At 31.5% G+C, this 21,326-nt stretch overlaps 1 protein-coding gene across 1 annotated transcript; it reads right to left on the reverse strand.

Moving 5' to 3' along the window:
- Nucleotides 1–6,713: 6,713 nt before the first annotated feature.
- On the reverse strand, nt 6,714–16,014 carry LOC120073730 (GDSL esterase/lipase At5g45910). Its single transcript, XM_039026544.2, has 5 exons — nt 15,642–16,014; nt 15,329–15,550; nt 15,048–15,196; nt 7,171–7,444; nt 6,714–7,089 (listed from the first exon to the last, which is right to left on the reverse strand). The coding sequence occupies exons 1-5, from the start codon at nt 15,865–15,867 to the stop codon at nt 6,884–6,886; spliced, it is 1,077 nt and encodes a 358-aa protein (XP_038882472.1). The 5' UTR covers nt 15,868–16,014; the 3' UTR covers nt 6,714–6,883.
- Nucleotides 16,015–21,326: the final 5,312 nt, after the last annotated feature.

Genomic DNA, 21,326 nt, shown 5'->3' on the forward strand with positions numbered 1-21,326 from the left:
TTTTTTTTTCCTGTTATTAATCTCAAATTAATTAATATTAATAAATAAATAATTAGCATTTTTTAGGATAATAAATTAGAATTAATTTATTATCAATTTGAACCTTTCAAAATATTTATTGTTTAGAACTCCGAATAATGAATCTAACGTAATTTGAATTACTCGAATCACAATTCAATAGTAAAAGTTATAATCGAAATAAATTTAGTTGCCAAATCAAGAATTGGATCAACTTGTTAGCATTGGAAGAATCACACACATGGGATTCTTCTGGCGGTTTTTTTAAAAACTGAATTTAATATATATATATGCTTCTAACGGTCTAAATAGCCTCCATGGAGCACGTTTGGATTTTTAAATTTGTTTTTATTATTTTCTTTACTTCTAATCTCAACTTTGAATTTCTAAAAACCTAAACTAAGTTTAGTTTTTACTTCCCCTCCTTTTAAAAACATCTTCTTTTCCAAATCTTCATAATTTTTAATCCTTTTCAAAAATATAAAACTTCCATGGTTTCTTTCTCTAAACTTTAATTTTCTTCTTTTCATCTTATTTTAAAAGAGATTTATGTATTGTGAGGATTGAGTTGTTGTGAACTAAAATTTGTAAATCCACTCTTTTATAGAGTTTGACAAGTATATTATTCAATTTTTCCACTTTTGTAAGAGTTGCTCTTGATTTCGTAAAAGAGTTGTTGTAGACGTTTGATTATCAACCATGAAAAGGAACAATTTTGTACTTATTCCTGGAAGAAGAACTTGTAGCAATTCGAATAACTCATGGAAAGAGTCAAACGTTTCTAGTGAAATATCCAAGAGGAGCTTAAAAATGAAGAAGAGCAGTTGTATAATGCAGAATATGTTTTATCTATTTCAATTACTTAATAGTATGAAAATGCATTCATTTCCTCTGCATTGACTCGATTTATGATACTATCGGAATGAAACAAGGGATCTAAAGAAGAACATAGGCTAGACTCTATTAAGCTGGGAATTGTGGATTAGTCATACGAGATCCTGGAAAAAAGGATTTCAGAATACTAGGACTAGGAAGAGAATTAGCGATGTCTGTCTATCATTGCCCTGTTTGAGAATCAGATCCTTGTGACCCCATGGCCGATTGTGGGTTAATCCACCACAAGTTCAAAGCAAATCTGGAAGGAAATGAGAGGGACAAACCCATTTCTAGCATGAGCCAATCCGATAAAAAAAAAAAAGAATCAAAACTTATATTACATCAAACAACTAGGACTTACTGTAGTAACAAAGAATATTCTCTTTATTCATTAGTTTTTAAACTCAATGAAGTACATTCTATATTTAAGACTTCTGACAACAATTACCTCTATAAAATTTATGGTATCAGTTTCTTATCTCTCTATTATTTAATTTTGTAATTAATTTTTATTATATTTTATTGTTTGAAATTAATTTCACCTCATCTTGAAATTAATGGCTCATTTTGACTTATTTTGATTGATAGTTATTAAATTTCTATATCTATTACCATATTGTTTTTTCTTTTAGAATATTACCAATCTTGTTATTAAAATCAAAATAAGGGCACCTTAAAGTATTATTATTAATTTCTTGATTACTTTTGAGTTGAAATATTTCCATAAAATAATTTTTTAACTTAATTTCTAACAACAAGTTGGTTGATAATTTGCTTAATAGAGTCTACATTATCAAAAAAAAAATTAATTATTCTTAATAAACCGTATTCACACCTTCTAAGGTTGTCATACCAATCCTATACTTAGCTTAAAAAACTCTGTAACATCCCGAGTTAAATTCAATTTAATTTTCTTCAATTATTGGATTTTTATGTCGTTTAATTTTAAACTTTTCCAAGTCAAAATTTAGACAATTGAGTTATTATGATTGGTTCGGTTTTACTTTTGGATTTTATTTTGGAGAAGATTTGAATTTTGGGATTTAAAATGGATCTTGGAATTTGATTACATTGATATTTGTTGGGATTTGAAATTTTGAAAGGATTTAAATTATTGAGAGATATTTGCAATTTAAAATTTGGGAGATTAATTTTATGTTGGGTTTAGAAAGAGTTATGAAATATAAATAAGTGTATATGTTTATCGAAATCCAAATAGATTTGGATATTAAGGAAAATAAAAGGAAATTCTTTTTATATTTATTTGGGGTTTTGAAATTTAACAAGGATTAAGGAAAGTTGTATATATATATATATATATATATATATATATATATATATATATATATGCATCCAATTGTGCCCTTTCCTCAAGGCATGCATCCAACCACTCCATCTTCCATCCTCTATGCATCCAACATGCCTCTACTAGGGTGTGTGTCTAATGAGTTGTCCAAAAATTAACCAAATTCTCACTCCAGACACACTATGCGTTCAACTCAACCCTAATCGTCTAGGTTGGCTCAAGCATGTATCTAAGGTGGTCCTTTCTTGATCTAGCATACGTTCAACATAGTGCTTTTAGGGTTCTACTCGACTATGCTACGAGTTGAACTTCTTATTTTCAACACTTAGTAAAAAATTCATACTTCTTAATATACCAGACTTTCAACTTACACCCCAACTTTTGCATGCCTAGTTTCACCACTTAGAGGTTTTCCTAAGTCTCCAAACTCCTTCCAAAGCATAGTCTAAAAACTTAGTCACATTTCCACTTCTCCAGTGGCTATGCGTGAAGGGATCGAATCCCAAACGAAAGCGTTTGATTGCCTAACAATTTTGTTTTCGATTTTACATAAGAAAAAAAATATGGTGTAGGATAAACAATTAAGATTAGCATGCATTTAAGAGAAGAAAAGAGGGAAGAACTAAACCTTACCTTTGTAGATTCCCAAATTATTCACGATTCCCTTTGCGTCTTCTCCAGAACGTCTCTTCAATAATCAAGGGACACCATCGTAAGTGAAACCTTGTTATTCTCTAGGATCCCAAGAATTGGATACTAGAAGACTAGGATTCAGAATTCCCAATTCAATGTGTCACAAACATGGTAGTTCCAATTTAATTAAATAACTTTTATTTAATTAATTAGTCCAATAATTACATATCCATATATATTAAATCCAATTTAACTTATATAATTAATTAATTAATAAATAAACATCACATGTTTATTTATCTCTACTTCTAAAAAATTAATCAATTAATTAACTAACTATTAATTAATCAATTAAACGACTATATTAAATCATATTTAATATATAATTAATCAACATATAATCATCACATATTTATACGTATATATCTCTTTAATATTTGAATCTTATTCAAATATTTTTCTCTCTTAATTATAGATCACCTCTATAATTAACCATATTATATTAATCTCATTAATATACAATTGATTTGAACAATTCAAATCATTGCTCTTGTATATCTTTAGTGAGCTAACAAAGGGACCTTATGGACCTACAAATTAGAACCTTCAATGATATAAGATTAATTAATTAAACTCTTTAATTAAATTAATCAATTTTCATTAATTACCGATCACTCTATTAAAGACCGATAGTAGTAAGTTGACTCTTCACAAATTGCTTATAACAATAAGTGGGTCAAAATATTGTTTTTCCCTTGTAATTACATCTAACTTTTTAAATACCATCCCTCTAATGAACAAATAGTTTATAATCCAACTATAGACTAACATCTCTTGAGCCAGTGAAAGGTTAAGGCTTCAATGTTCAAAACCCAGAATCAGCTAAATGAACAATTTATCTACTTTCCCTAAGGTCGGGAAAGGAGTAAATTCCATCTTATATAGTTGTATTCTCAGCTCCCTACTCGGACAAGTCCCCAAAATATTAGGCTTGTTGAGTCAGCTAACAAGGCCACTCCCACCCATATAAATCAAAGGATTGTCCTCATAGATAGGAGTTTACAATTCACTCAGAATTAAGGTCAAGTCACCTATGGTCATCCTAGTGAAATGTAAGTCTCTTCTAGCAATGGTGTTATATAGAGACTATTCATTTCGCGATCCGGTTTTATACAAACTCTTTGTATAGAATACTCCCGCTCGCATGTCTCCACATGAACGATTAGGATTAAATCATTTGTAGCACTTTACAAAAATTGTAAAAAATTGTAGAATCTACAAGGCAGGCCGTATTCGTAGTGTCACCAAGATAAGGTATCTAATCTTATCCATCTACTACAAGTCGTTTAGGTTATCACTTAAACGTGATCCACTTGTATGTCTCCACATACATGTTTAAGTTTCATAAAATAATCTTGAATCTTAGTTTATTGGATTGATTTAATGCAGTCTAAACATTTTCTAAAATACCTCATATTTTATTAAATATATAATTTGTCTTTACAAACTACAAGATACACTCGATTTAGGACATTAGCTCCAACAATGCGTTCAACCCTCACTTCCAAGGCTCCAACGCATGATTCATCTTTTCCCTATGTGTTTAAGCACATTTATCCCTTCTAAATGCTTAACTATGCTTCCAACTTTTGTACCCCATCTTTTCTCTTCAATACTTGACCAAACTTTTTTTCTCCTCTTCTCTTCTAGTCCAACACATACTTTACTCCTAAGTCAACCACATGCTTCCAACACTTAGAAATTTTTCTAAATACTGATTCTTCCTCTAAAGTATAGTTCAAACACTTAGCCAAAATTTCACCTCCAAGGTTTCAAGTATGAGTTCATCCTTCAATTCATGGAATCTTGTGGAAGCCTGGGTGTTACATGATGTATGAGAGAATAAAAAAAATATATCAAATCTATATTTCATGATTATTTAGGATGGTTGCAAATTTTTTTAAACTTCATGATCTATTAGTTATTATGAATGCCATAATCATTGAATAATTTTTCATCTTAGTTTCTTGATCACTTTGGACATTGATATGAAAACTCTTTTGGGATGAGAACCCTTAATTCTCAATCACTAAAACGCTCAAATCAACTTGTTTTCAACCTTAAGGATTAGGTTAGACATGGATTGCTATAAGTCAAATATCTTGAAACATGAACAAGTTCATTGCCCTAAGATTCAAATACTCCACAAATAGGATGATCAATCCCACATGAATATTCTTGGCAAGCAACTCAACACATAAATTGTAAAAATTGAAGAAGCTCTCGAAAAAAGAAACTCAAAGACTAAATTCAATTCATCGTAAAACTTAAACTTCTGAACAACCTACAGACAAGGCTTTAAATAGCCTCCCAGTAAATGAAAAATTACCCCTTCTTAAATGTCATAAAAAGGGATAAAATTGAAAAATATTAAAATTATACCAAAATTATGTGTTTACTAATCCTACATGCCATATAAACTTTAAACAACTTACGAAATTTACCTTTTGAACTCGACTACAAATTAAATTTCACAATTAGCAAATGAGCAAATTAAACCAGATGAATCTAATATTCTAAAAATCATTCACATGTAGAATCCAAAAATATATATCGTATATAGTTCAAGTCTTCTAATTTTGCAACCAAAATTACTTTGAAGACTTCTTAGTTACCTGCGATAATGTTTTGATAATTATTCTTATGAAGTATTGTTTTGCTCTAAGGAAATCTTTTCGCGTTGATGGTTCAATCATAAGTATTGGATTATTATTCATTTGTGCGTAAATTTAATTTGTATATTCAATGGCCAATTGAAAGTTCTTTCTCCTTCTATTTGACATTTAAAACTTAATTTTTTGTTGAGATTTAACAGCCTTCATGACTATTCATGTGTTTCGTTGCTACTATGTGTTTAGTTGTGACTATTCTCCTTCATGACTATTCATGTCTTTCATGACTAAATTGAAATAATGAAGTGAGTGAATTCTTTTGACTTTATAAATCACTTCATTCCAAAATTTGTATCACGGATGCTTCTTGAATTTAAACGTTTTGTTGCAATTAAAAATATTGGTTTATTTGTTAGTCAAATTAGAATTCTCTTTGGTTGTTGTTAGTTCTTCAAAGTTACAAGCTAAATAGATTTATTATGATTGTCGTTGACGTTGATGCATTGAGTTGACTTCTAAAATGAATGTTGTGTTTTTACTAGGTCTTGCACGAACCAACTGAAGTGGTGAAGCTACCAAGTAAGTAATTGAAGTTTGGTAAGTGACAAAACTTAATATAGTCACATGTAACAATACCTTGTTGTATTTAGTTTCTTTGTAAAAAGTTTACCAAATTTGGTTATTAGTTTGTCTGTACTTAGTTTCTTTGTAAAAACGTTATCAACTTTATTGTTATATATGAAGGTTCTAATTTATGTTTGTACTTATTTGTTTTTGTCAAAATAAGACTAGTTGATGATGTACATCATGTGTAATGACAAGGTTAAAAAAACAACAAACTATCAAGATATGTATTTTACTAACAATATAAAAATGTTATAAATACGAAATTTTGTGAGAATAACAATATGTGGTGAGAAAACATTTGTCAACCTAAAGTATTTATCTTGATTCAAATATTTTTGACAATAAAGTGTTATCGCTTATATATTCTTGACAAAAAAAATGTCATTATATATCTTTTTTGACATTTTATTATTGTCATCAATAGTCATAACACTACAATAATAAGCTAATTTGAGGATTTTCACAGTGACAGTTTATAAAATGTCTACAAAGTTTTATTGTTGAGAATTAATATTGTTATTAAAAGTTTAATTACTAGATTTTTTTAAACTGTCATTAATATCAATATCTTTACAAGGATATAACGACACAAAATAAGTGTAATCCGATTTTATTATGGTACAAACTCAAATCTCTTTAATTGAGATATTGAATGCAATCGGAAACATTTTCAAGGCCTACATGCATGTCCAGCTTGTCTACTTTTCCAAAATAACTCTGTTAATTAAGCAAATTTAAGGCCAAGTTTTCTCTAGGTAACAAGAGGAGGAAGGGCATGAAGCAAAGCCTTGGCAATGAAGCTATAAGCAGCCTCTGTCAAGTGTATCCCATCCCAGTTCACATACGACCCAGGATTTTCACATGCCTTTGATCCGATGTGCCCACACCTTGCCGAGTTATTGAAATTGTACGGCCCTCCTCCTCCGCAGCACGCTTTTAGAGGCCCCTCGTAAAACCCTGCAATAATATCCTCTCTTTTATCGTCTGTTGATCGATTTATTGAGGAATCAGCATTGGCTTTGGATTAAACAAACTTACCGTGATGTTTAGGAGCGTGGACTAATGGAATCGTGGCACCGTAATAGTCGGCATACACGATTCTGGCGAAGGGATATTTGGTTCTGAGGGCGTGTACGGCTCGTTTAAGATGATTGTTGTGATATTTGGCGAAATCGTTGAATGCCTTCAAACATCCATGTTCATCGTAATCTGCTCTGTTTGGGCTCTGAAACAGAGTTAAGTACACGGCGGAGCAGCCAATCGGCAAATTTCCCGGTACCACCAACTCCACCGCTCCTTCCTCTATCAACGCCTGCCCCAAATTCAAAATCTTACATAAATCAATATTATTCGGAAAAACTCGGTGCCTTGCACCAATAGAAATGCACCACTATAATTTTACGCCTTTATAAGTTTATTTTTTTTAAGGAAAAATTATTTTTTGTTATATTATTGGTACAGTATGATCGGAGCAAAGCTCTATATTTCCTGTATTTCCTTTATTATTTTATGTTAATATAACAATCATATCAACTCTCTTGGTCAACAAACGGTCAAAGAATTGATGAACCAGAGAGATAATGCAAGGAAGAGACGTAATCGTCAAATAGATAGCCTTAGAGCACAACATTGATGATTCGTTTGCAAAGACACTCACAACTAAAATGTTTAAGAACTAAGCATAGATAATATGAGGAAAATTTAATGCATGTTGAGTTGTGTATCTTTGCAACCCGACAACATGGCAAACTAAGCATAAAATTGAGGGAGAGCTCGAGCTCCCTTGAGCCCATACTAAATCCGCCTCTGGTTCCAATTTTCTATTCCAACTTTTTTTAACTTTCTAGATTTTTCTTGCTTTTTGTATTTTTCTCTTATTTTTCTTTTCATATTCTTTTAAATAACGAAATCAATAAAATCCAATAAAAATTTTATTAATTATATTGATACGCAAAACAATATATTATTCACTCAATTACTTTTGGTTAACTTCCTATTCAAAACATAATAGTCACATTTATAGAGACTATTTGTTAATGGGTTTTTTTTTTTTTGGAAACATTAGTAATTGCTAACAAAAATCTAATCCGTTACAGATTGATGACTTAGATCATTAATGTATTTTGTTCAAGTTTATTTTGAATAATTTTAAATGAGACAATTAGATATAATTATATAACATAATATTTCAGTAGTGATTCTTTTGTTACATTATTATTTTAAGTCTTACATTTTTAATTGACAAGTCGGCTTGTAGTTCACAAGGGGTGGATTCTAATCTCTAAATTCTTTCAGAGAGTATTGGCCAATTGAATTAGCTTTTGAATAGTTGCTACGGATTTTGTATAGTAAAACTATATAACTGTATAATTGATAGTATTAAGGAAGAAAATAATGCCTACAATATACAATTATGTGTAACTAGGTGTACAATTAATTGAAAAAGTAATTTTGGGTTATTCATGAATTAACAATCTGAAAAGAAAATTTGAATACCTTACAAAAACCTGAACTAATAATTTCTGTTGGCCTTTGTTGATTATTTTCGCAAAAAAAATTGCCAAGAAAAAATAAGAAAAAAAAAACAAAAATCAAGAAAAATCTGGAAAGATAAAATACATTGGAATAAAGAAAAGAGATTTAAAAAAAAAATGGGGAAACGGGGAAGAGAAAAAAAAAAACGCGCTGAAAAGATTTTTTGTTTAGGATTTTTTTAAAAAAAAACTAACGTGATCTGATGTCAATGGTGCAATAGACATTTTTTAAATAAAAAACTGATAAAACATGGGTAGGTGATATTTTGCCACGTGTTTGGACTGCAAAAATACTCACAGACCGTCCTGCACCTAGGTTTCCGTATTATTTGTTATGGTTGTCCAGTCCACTTATTGTACAAATAAGATTTTATTTTAAATTTGTGTTTTGTGAATGAGGCTAATTTTTTTAATTGACCTATTTTGAAAGTCCGAGGTTTTCTTTTATATGACATGAGAATGACTTAAGGGAAAAAGGAGTGAAAAAAATAGGTAGAAAATCGGAGAGAAAGACAACAGTTCAATTTTTCAATGACAGCTTCCACAAAGTTGTTGATTGTCGAAGTTTGAACTATTGGATTGTGTTGAAATTTGGTCATCTTGTTTGGAGCTCTGGTTTGTCTGTGATCACTGCCATAAAACTAGGTGATTTTCATTCTTTTTTATCTATCAAGTGTTAATAAATATATTGGTGGGTAATGAACTTTTGTATATCTGATTTGGATTCTTTATCCCTCAATTTGACAAGATTGGACTCCTCACAAGTCCCGTGGTTTTTACTCTTCACATCGAAGATGTTTTCCACGTATAATTCGTATGTGCTTTTTGCTTTTAGTCTTCCAGAATTTTTATGGTTTATTGTTGTCCGTTGTTGGTTGATTTCTTGGTAATTATTTGGTGATTTATTTGTGGTGTTTTGGAGAACAATTATCTGGTTGATTGTCTTGGAGGAGATCCTAGTGCGTTGTTGTTATATTGTTTGGGTTCTGTCAGTTGGTATCAAAGCGAGTTTTGATTTAATCATCGTTATGGAATCTACTAGTAATGGTGGAGGTAGTTCGATGATAAAATTGACATCAATCAATTATTCCCTCTGGAGACCTGTGATGGAGGATTTGTTATATTGCAAAGATTTATTTGATCAAATTGAAACAACCACAAAAGCAGATGAAACAATTTCTAAACCTACAAAACCAAAGAAAATGGAAGAAAAAAATAATGGAAAGTTAAAGAGAAAAACTTTGGCGACTTATAGGTAGTGAGTTGATATTAGCATTTTCAACCATGTGTCTAAGGAGTCCGACCCATATGAGTTGTGGAAGAAATTAGAAGGCATTTATGAAAAGAAGACCGCACATAACAAAACTTCTTTAATCAAGCAACTTGTTAATTTGAAATTGAAGGGCGGGAAGTTTGTTTCTGAGCACTTGAGTGACTTTCAGGACATTATTAATAAGTTGATTGATTTTGATGATGAATTGCAGGCTTTGTTCTTGTTGAGTTCTTTGTCGGACAGTTGGGAAACCTTGGTTGTGACTATTAGTAACTCTACTCCAAAAGATGTTTTGTCTTTGGATGTTATCAAACAAATCATGTTCAATGAAGAGATAAGAAGAAATGAGATGGGAGTTGATAATTCACATGCTCTTGTTGTTGAGAATCGTGGAAGAAATAAGAGTAAATGACCTAAAGACCTTAGTAACTTAAAATGGAGGTCCAAGTCTAGAGACAAAGATACTAGGACATGTCATTACTATAACAAGTCTGGCCATATAAAAAAAGTTTTGCTATCGTTGGAAGAAAGAACAAAGTAAAAAGCAAGACTCACAAAAGGAGGAAGATGATAAAAATACCGTAACAATTATTTATCAGAGTGATAATATTGTCACATTGATTTGTGAAACCAGTGAGTGTCATCATGTAGAAAGTTTAAACACGGAGTGAGTGGTAGATTCGGGTGCTTCATACCATTGTGTTTCCAAAAGAGAGTATTTCATGAACTATCAATCTTGTGACTTTGGTAGTGTGAAGATAGGAAACAAGAGCTCAACTAGCAGGGTTAGGTGATATTCGTGTGAAGACAAATGTTAGGTGCACGCTTACATTAAAGAATGTGCTTCATATTCCTGATTTATGCCTTAACTTCATGTTTGCAAATGTCCTTGATCAATAAGGATTTTTGCATGCCTTTTGTGATGGTAAGTGGAGATTGTCGAAGGGTTCAATAATAGTTGCTCGAGGTGAGTTGTGTTGCTCTTGGTATAAAACAAACTTGAGCATATAATCTTTTGAGTTGAATGTAGTAGAAGAAAAGAATTCTTCAAATTTGTAGCATAAAAAGTTAGGGCTTATGAATGACAAGAGGACTAAATTGTTGATAGGTAAATATCTTATCCTTATTGATAAAACATTTTCTCTTGAACCTTGTGATCATTGTTTGGTAGGTAAGCAACTAGAATTTTCTTTTCTGGGAAGTCCACTAGAAGGCAAGGAAAATTGGAGTTAATACATTTTGATATTTGTGGGCCAATTGAGGTGGATTCACTTGGTGATAATAAATATTTTGTCACTTTTATTGATGATGCTACTTGAAGAACTTAGGTATATATGTTGAAGACAAAAAGCCAAGTATTCAAGATCTTTAGGAAGTTTTGTGTCATGATAGAAAGGGAGATCGAGAGAAAATTGAAGTGTCTTTGATCTGACAATGGTGGTGAATATACTTCGAATGAGTTCAAGTATTATTGTTCATAACATGGTATTGGACATGAGAAGATAGAGCCTGACACACCACGATATAGTGGAGTTGCTGAGAGGATGAATAGAACCATTATGGAAAAGGTGAGAAGTATGCTTAGAATGTCTGATCTTCCTAAGACATTTTGGGGTGAAGCAGTGCAATGTGTCATGTATTTGATTAATTGATCTCCATCAATTCCTTTTGGTCTAGACATTCCAGAAAGAGCATGAAAGGGACATGATCCCATTTATTTACATCTCAGAGTCTTTGGCAACAAGGCATACATGCATGTGCCTAAGGAACAGAGATCAAAACTTGATTTGAAGACCAATCCATGTGTTTTTGTTGGGTATGGGGATGAAGAGTATGGTTATAAGCTCTACGATCCAGAAAAGAAAAAGGTAGTGAAAAGCAACGATGTAGTATTCTTTGAGCACGAGAAAGGTGTAGATCTTCTTAGTACAAGGTACACTTCTACTTCAGAGTTGTATTTTGATACTATTAATGATTCTACTTCTACTCCTTCTGTTGTTCAGCCGACATATGAGAATGTTGATGATGTATATGATGATGTTGGTGAGATACAACCTGATGGTAATGTACCAGATCATATTGATGATGATGATCTTAATGAGTCTTCATCCAATGAAGAAATTCATGAGAAAGATTCATATGAGGAAGTGATTCATGGAGAAGTTCATAAGTAGTGGGAGCAATCTATTCCTCAAATGGAGGATACTGAGGCTCGAAAGTCCACTAGAGTGCGTAAACCTTTAACAAGGTATCCAAGCTTAGAGTTCATTCTAGTTAGTGAACATGGAGAGCTAGAGAACTATCAAGAGATTTTGTCACATTATGAAAAAGACCAATGACTCGATGCAATGGAGAAGGAGATAAATTCTCTGGAAAAGAATGAAACCTATAAGCTAGTGAAGCCTCTAAAGGGCAAGAAAATATTGAAAAACAAATGAGTTTTCAAGTACAGGAAAGATGGTGAGAAGATAGGGATGTACAAAGCCAAATTAGTTGTTAAGGGATGCAATCAGAAAAAAGGCATTGACTTTGATGATATCTTCTCTCCAGTGGTCAAAATGACATCTATCAGAGCAGTGTTAGGATTAGCAACAAGTCTTGATTTTGAGATAGAGCAACTTGATGTAAAAACTGCCTTTTTACATGGTGACTTGGATGAAGAGATATACATGGAGCTTGAAGAAAAAGGGAGAGATAAACTTGTTTGCAAGTTGAAGAAGAGTCTTTATGGGCTTAGACAGGCACCAAGGTAGTGGTACGAGAAATTTGATTCATTTATGATAAGCAATGATTATAAATGAACTACAACCGATTCTTGTGTGTATTTTAGAAAGTTTCCTGCAGACAACTTCATCATTCTTTTTTAATATGTAGATGATATGTTAATAGTTGGACAAGATATAGATATGATTCAAAATTTGAAGAAAGACTTGTCCAAGTCATTTGACATGAAAGATTTAGGTCTTGCAAAGCAAATCTTAGGTATAGAGATTGCTCGCGATAGGAAAGTTGGGAAATTGTGGTTATCCTAGGAAAAGTATATTGAATGGGTGTTGGAAATGTTCAATATGAAGCATGTTAAGCCTGTTAGTACACCGCTGACAACTCACTTTAAGCTAAGTAAGAGAGCTTGCCCTATAGCAGAGAAAGAGAAAGAAGTTATGTCATCTATTCCTTACTCTTCTACTGTTGGTTCTTTGATGTATGCTATGGTGTGTACTAGACCTGATATTACACATGCAGTTAGTCTAGTGAGTTGTTTTCTATCCAACCCAGGTAAGGCTCACTGGGAAGTAGTGAAGTGGATCTTCAGATACTTGTAGGGCACTTCTAAATTGAGTTTATGACATGGAGGTGGAAACCTATGCTTGAAAGATATACTGATATAGGCATGATAGGTGATCTTGATAACAAAAAGTCTACCTTAGGTTATGTATTTACATTTTCAAAGGAGCCATCTCATGGAAATCCTAGCTACAAAAATGCGTAGCATTTTCAACAACTGAGGTAGAGTATATTACAGCAGTGGAAGCAAGCAAGGAGATGTTATGGCTTAAAAGATTCCTTCAAGAGTTGGGTTTGAAGCAAGGTGAGTATGTTATATTTTGTGATAGTCAGAGTGCTATATATTTGAGCAAGAATCTAATGTATCATACTCGTACTATACACATTGATATTAAATATGATTGGCTATGAGATGTAATTGAAGAGAAGAGATTGAATCTGAAGAAATTCCATATTGACAATAATAGTGCATATACGTTAACTAAGGTAGTTCCAAGAAGCAAGATTGGGCTTTGTAGTAATCTTGTCAAGATGAGGTTCAAGTGATCATGGATCTAATTGAGTCTTCCCCGTGTTAGGCTGGAGGGGGAGATTGTTGTGGGTGTCTAGCCCACTTGTTGTACAAGCAAAACTTTAATTTAAACTTGTGTTTTATGAGCCTAGTTGGGGCTAATTTTTTAGGTTGGCCCATCTTGAAGGCCCTAGATTTTCTTTTATGTGACATGAGGATGACTTAAAGAAAAAAAGAGTGAAAAAAAAGGTAGAAAAACGAAGAGAAAAACAGTAGTTCGGTTTTTCAATGACAACTTCCACAAAGTTGTCGATTCCAGACGTTTGAATCGTTGGATTGTGCTGAAATTTAGTCATCCTGTTTCGATACATAGGGTCTCATTATGAATGGTTGAATTGTTGTTTAGTGCTATGGTTTGTCTGTAATTGTTGCCAACAGAACTTATAAAACTGGATGATTTTCATTATTTTTTATTTCTCAATTGTTCATCTTTTATGTATGAAAGTATTGGTGGGTAGTGAACTTCCGTATGACTGACTTGGATTCTTTTCCCTCAATTTTATCATAATAAGAGAAGTTGACAAGGGTGGGCTCCTCACAAGTTCCGTAGTTTTTACTCTTCACATCCAAGAGGTTTTCTATGTATAATTCGTGTGTGATTTTTGCTTTTAGTCTTCCAGAATCTTTATGATTTATTGTGGTCCATTATTAGTTGATTGCTTGGTAATTATTTGGTGATTTATTTGTAGTGTTTTAAAGAACAATTATTTGGTTGATTGTCTTGGAGGAGATCCTACTGAGTTGTTGTTATATTGTTTGGGTCCTATCATTATTTGAGGATTGAAAATGTATTATATAAATATAATAAAAAGATTATCCTTCAAAGAGTTCAAATCCATATTGTTACATTTCCCTTACTCTTATATTATGTTGTACTAAAAAAGTTATTGGCGATAAAAATATTCAGGTGCATCAAAGAGTTTCTAACTAATTACGAATAATCTTAACACCATCAAATAGAAAAAAAAAAAAAGAAGTTAAACCACGAGATTTTAGTCTATAAACTTTAAAGTTTGTGTATAAGAGTTCTTTGAACTTTAATATGTATCTCTAGACCTTCAATTTTGGTGTATAATAGATATTTGTCATATAAAAAAATATTAAAAGTTAAATGATTTAGTTGATGAATATTTTCATTAATTAGGATCAATTATATAATAATAATAGTGTTGTACAATAAACAAATAGAAGATGCAATGCAAATTAATGGTAGGTGTGAGGGGAAACAACTGTAAAGTCGGAAATGACTTACTGCGGTGGCTGTAGTAATTGCCTCAACTACGAGTGGGACATAAGATTGAATTTCGTTAATACTTCCACCAACAAAATAGGCGTAGTTATAATCGTTTCCACCGATCTCTCCCACCATAAATAGCGATTTCTTCATGTATTTCTCACACTCTTAACATAATCCAACAACAATAAATATCAATTAAATCAATTATAAGGAACAATGTCCAAAAATGGATAGCTGAATCCACTTTTTTCTAATATTTTTCTCAAAAAGAAAATAAAAAATGAAGAACACATTACCTTGTGCGGAAGTGCAAAGAGAGGACTTGAGCTTTCTAAACCAACCGAGTTGTACAGTAAGCGAATGGTTTGTCCACAGTATGGTTCCAATTTTCCTTTTATAGAAGAAATCCGCGCCCAACGCTGTGGCTCCAGCCACCGCAAAATTCACTCCGCCGCTGAATTTTTGGCCCTGTTTCAGACCCAGATACGGCGGCAAATGCGGCAACCCAAATGCCTCCGCTAGAAACCCACATACAAGTTAAACAATGCTTGTACAGTAATTGATCTTCTCCTCAAATAAAAACTAGAAAATGAGTGAAATTAAGATTACCAATGAAATCGATAACCAAACGACCGTCAGAGCAGCGGCCGGTGGCGTGTCTGAAGAAGGTTTCGCCGTAGGGGAGCTTGCCGATGACTGGAAATGAGAGGGCACCGGAACGGAGGAAGTTTCCGGTATCACTAAGAGAATCGCCAAAGTTGAAAATTGCATTATATGGTGTAGAAAGTGCAGAGCTGCAGAGGGAGAGGAAGAGGAACGACAAAAGCGAATTCATGGCAATTAGCAGGGGTCAGTTGAAGCCGGAAGACTCACTTCGGTATATATAGGGGAATGATGCAGCCTATCCTTATACTTCTCTTTTCTTTTCTTAAAAAGAAAAATTAAAAATTATTTTGGACACATAGCACAATACCTCGGACTGCATAAAATTTTTTTCCTTGTATTATGCACACATAAATACACACCTAAAAGTTGGGATCATTATTACCACTTTATGAACTTAAAAAGATACTTTGGAAACTTTAGGCTTTATTATGTTGGTTATATATGAACAAAATTTTGAAAACAAGAATTCAGTATATACTGAATTATAGTTTAACTTTGGTAGTAAATTTAGAAATATGATTTCAATTTAAACAAGGATTCACAAAATTTGTTTATATAAAATATCTATAAAACATAAATTACCTACGAATTAAAAATAAATCATAATTAATTAATTTATGGATATATTTTATGTTAAAATGTATACAATATCTTATGATTTATAATAAATTATAGGATGACATAAGTTTTTATTTTTTTTTTTATCCTAGTGTAATTTTAAAGTGGACACTTTAATATCAAAAAATTTAAAAAATAGTTATAAATGATCCCTAAAACTATGTTAGTTGTTAATTGACTAACAAATTATGATGTTTGGCTTACTGTATTTTGCTGACTTCCTATATATATTTGTGATGGAGCATTTTTTTTTCCTCCCATCCTATTTTCTCTAAATCAGCGATTTATGTTGTCGTTGTTGTCGTTCATCATGATCATAATTAGCTTTTTTTTTCTACGATTAAGGATCTATTTGAACTCATGGGAAGGAAAAATGTTTTTTTAAAAAAATCATTTTTATTTAAACTCTTTGATAAAAATTAGAGTTATTATTTTAATTGATAAAATTATTGAAAATACTTACAAATATAGCAAAATATTACTTTCTAGTAGTGATAGATCGCGATAGACCGTAATAGACATCTATAACTGACACTAATAGATTACTGCTATAGATGTCTATCGCAGTCTATTACGGGTAAATAGTAATATTTTACTATATTTATAAATAAGTTGGTTTATTTTCCTTTATTTGAAAACAATCTTAAAAACTAGTTAAAATACACTTTAAAAACTATTTTGAATAGTTGTGAAATTTTTTTTCAAAATGACTTATTTTCGAAATTAAACATTTGAAAATTAAACATTTTCCTTTAAAAATTATTTTAGAGACAACAATGCAATACCACTTTTTATTACCATTAGCAACGCATAAGGTGTGGTTTTAGTAAAGTGCATGCGTCAGTAAAAGTCACGTTTTAGCGGCACACGAAGAATACGTTACTAAAACTATCAACTATGTAGCTACTGTGGCAGCTACAACAACATGTGCTTAGGCGTTACTAATACTTGTAACGCCATTTTTCAACTTTTAGTGACACATTTTTTGCGCCATTCAAAGTGGTCTTTCCTATAGCACCAATTAACTGGCAAATCATAATTCCATTAGCGAAGTTGAATGGTCAATATAGTTTTAGGGCTATTTAAAACTATTTTTGAAATCTATTAAATTGACTATTCTGAAAATTTTAAGAACCAAATAGACATTGGCTGGGGAAAAATAAATATAATTTGCCTTATACTTTTGTTTTTCTAAATATTTTTTTTTAAAAAAAAATTATGGTGCCCGTTTAGATATTTTAAGGGGCTTTTTCAAATATAGAAATAGGGTTGAAAATATTTACACACTATACAAAACTTAAAACAAATTTAGATAGCCCAGCTAAAAATCAGGTAAAATACCAAGAAAGCCCACACAACCCAAGCCCTATTACCCAACTAATTCCAGACCTGAGACAACCGATTAATCGCTCGACTGAAACAAAATCAAAATCGCGTGCTTCTTCATTTTCTTCCCCAACGAACGTCAGTTTCATTATTTGTTATATTCTTCTTCTTCGATCTTCTTCTTCTGTTGCTACTGCTTGTGCTTCATCTTCTTCTTCTTCCTCTGTTTCTGCTGCTTGCTTCATCTTCTTCTTCTTCCACTACTACAACTTTTTTTTTCTCCACTTCGTCCGTTATTCTCATTTATTTCTCTTCGATAGTATCTGTCGAACGATTAAAATCTATAAGTGACTACATCAATAAACACATCAAGGTAATTACTAATCATTTAAATTATAGTGAAGCTTATGTTGTTTTGGTCGGTTGGTTGGTTTGGTTGGTTTTATTCTTTAATTTTTAAATTTTCTAATTTGGAAATTTTCCAAACGTCCAGACTTCTGTTTGATCGACTCAATTTTTCGGTTCATCATGCTCAACCCTAATTATAGATAGAGGTATATTTGGATTGGGTTGAGGGTGTTTTTTTTGTAGTAACCAAAAAATTCGGATTGATTGGATTGACAAAAATGACCCAAATGAAGTTTTCAACCCAACCCAACCCTTAAAATTCAGGTTGGATTGGGGTGAGTTGTCGGGTTATAACTTATTTTTTATTTTTAATAAAAAAATATGTAAATTTATTTTATAACATATGACTAATAACTAAAATCTCATAAAATTCGAATTCTAAATACTAAATATCTATGATATTTATTGCAAATTTTAAATAAAAACAAATATCATAACGATTTTAAAAGAAAAATATTAAAAATTCACAAATTAATTAATACAAAGTAATCAAACTTCAAACGAAGAGGAATACATACATTTATAAATATATATACATTTATAAATAAATAAATAATAATATATATATATATATATATATATATATATATATATATATATTATATATATATATATATATATATATATATATATTCAAGTTAGGTTGGGTCAACCCAAATTCTTTTTTAGCCAACCCACAACCCAATCCAACTCAATAAAAATAGAATCATTCAACCCAACCCAATCCAAGAATCTGTATTGTTTGAGTTGTCGGGTTATTTGAACACTTCTAATAATAGTTATTAAACCTAATTTTTGTAAATATATGGTAAGCAATAAAAAAGAAAAACAATCAAAGATGAATCATTAAGCAAATGAAAAAAAAATCTGAAAAGTCGAGGAAGAAGAACATAAAAGCAAAGGTATAATTATAAACTTGTGATAGACTATCACTGTCTATCACTTATAGATATTTTGTATACATAATTGTGCTCTATCAAGGCAGTAATAGATGTCGATCACTGTCTATTACTAATATAAAGTGATAGACACTGATAGTATTTTATCGGTGTCTATAAGTAATAGACAATGATAGACAACTATCATTATCTTCACTGCTAATTGAATTGCAAAATAAAATTGTAATGTTCATCAATTGTAGTTGCTTCTTATATAATATTCTTGCAACTAATCCGTTTGATTATGATAGATACTGATAGTTGCTTGTTATATAATGTTATTGTTGATACCTAGTTGCTCATATATAATGTCATTCTAACTTTGTCTATCAGTGATAAAAATTGATAGATAATTATCATTGCATATCTAAGAATGGCAATGATAGACAATCGAACCCTAAGTGATAGATAAAGTGATAGGATACTATCATTGTCTAACACTAACATAGTCTATCAGTGTCCAACTGTGATAGACAATGATACTATTCTATTACTGTCTATCATTAATAGATAGTGATAGACTACTATTAATGTCTATCAATGGTAAACTATGCTTGTGTTCTATCATAGTCTATCTTAGAATGACAATGTTAGACAATCGGAGGACAACTGATAAACAAAGTGATAGAACACTCTATTTGGGATAGGCACTAATAAACTACTATCATTGTTTATCCGTGTCCAATTATAATAGATACTGATAACTTGTTGCTTGAAACCAAGGTCAACAAGAAATCATAAGACTGTTAAAAACAAGTATGAAAGGCCTAGAGGATAGATTTTCATTCCAAAATCTTCCACAATAACAAGGAAAAGAGCATGAAGAAAGTTTTGAAGAAAATAATGTTCCATCTTGTAGCCTTCAAATCTTGGAAGAAAATGATGATATTGATAGAATGGTCGATTATGCAGCAAAAATATTTAAGTGGGATAAGTCTTTGCTATGTGGTATTTTATTTTATTTAAATATAACCATATATTTACTAAAAATTGCTTTTCATTGTAGATTGAAGTCGAAAATGAGATACTAGAAAAAGAAAGGGAAGGAAAGGTTTGTCTTTGACTTTTTATATTGATAGATAGTGATAGAAGTCTATCACTGTAGCTTGTCTATCCTTGTCATTATCTTTGTGTTTGATGTTGTCATTATCTTTTTGTTTGATTTTGTCATTATCTTTGTATTTGATTTGTCAAGTCTATCATTATCTATCATTAATAGACAATGATAGTGTCACACCCCCTTCTGTTCTTACTCAAGCCCAAAAGGAGGCGTGAAGATGGTAGACACCACCCTTTTGTGATATCTACTGTCCACTCACCCCTGTATATTAGATAATTCTTATAATACAAATGTGTCTAATTTTAAGTTAATTTGATTACAACTATCTATATTAAGTAGGTTTATAAACATATCTGTGATTCTTTCTGAAGCCTAATAACTTTCTATTATAGTAGGATCTAGGGTTTTGTACCACTAGAGTGGTAGATCCTAACCTCGAGCGACACTCCACGAATGTCCTCTTCCATTACCTGGGGGAAAACAAAACATTGAAAAATGTGAGCTAGAAACTCAGTGAGTGATAAGACTTTAAAGAAACTAAGTTTTTCTTTTTATAATTCGTTTTGAAATAATTTCACAAGCAACAATCATAAACAATGTCAAGAAATAAGACATAACCACCCCAGCCTGATAGCCGAGGTAATACTGGCATGATCATGTATTTTCCAGGTAATCAAGTCCAATCCAAGACGAAAGTGAGAGGAAACACTCCCAGTACCCAATATGGCTCTCCGAATGTGCATATGTCAATAAAATCCCGTTAGACGTGCTCAAGACATGCTAAGATTTACCCAGGGTACAATTCCAATTTTCAGACAAATCCTTAAAAGCATGTTATCAAGCAAAAGAAAAGTTACACAGTTATTCACATAAAAAAACGAAAAATCAGTAATTTAAATTCGAGAAGACACATTTACTGATCATGCCAACCTTACCAAACCATACATATATATATCATAACATATATGTATATAGGTACAACCAAAACACTTGAAAATAAGACCACTCATAGTTCACCCACAGAAGTTCCCTTTCTTGAGCTTTTCCCACTTCCCTAGTGAAAGAACCGGTTCACAATAGAAGGAGATCATCCCAGTTGTACAATTTTCACAAAATCACAAATTTATAGAACAATCAAACTATACATTATAATAAAACTACAACATACTTTTAAGAATAATTAGGGAAGGAGCAAACATACCCTTGAAGACAAAAAAATCTTCACGAATTTCCTCGAACTGACCACGAACACTTTATCAAAAACCAAAAATCCAAAAT

The sequence above is a fragment of the Benincasa hispida genome, chromosome 3 (genome assembly GCF_027475165.1).
Source record: "Benincasa hispida cultivar pf3 chromosome 3, pf3_genome.v1.1, whole genome shotgun sequence".
NCBI lineage: Eukaryota > Viridiplantae > Streptophyta > Magnoliopsida > Cucurbitales > Cucurbitaceae > Benincasa > Benincasa hispida.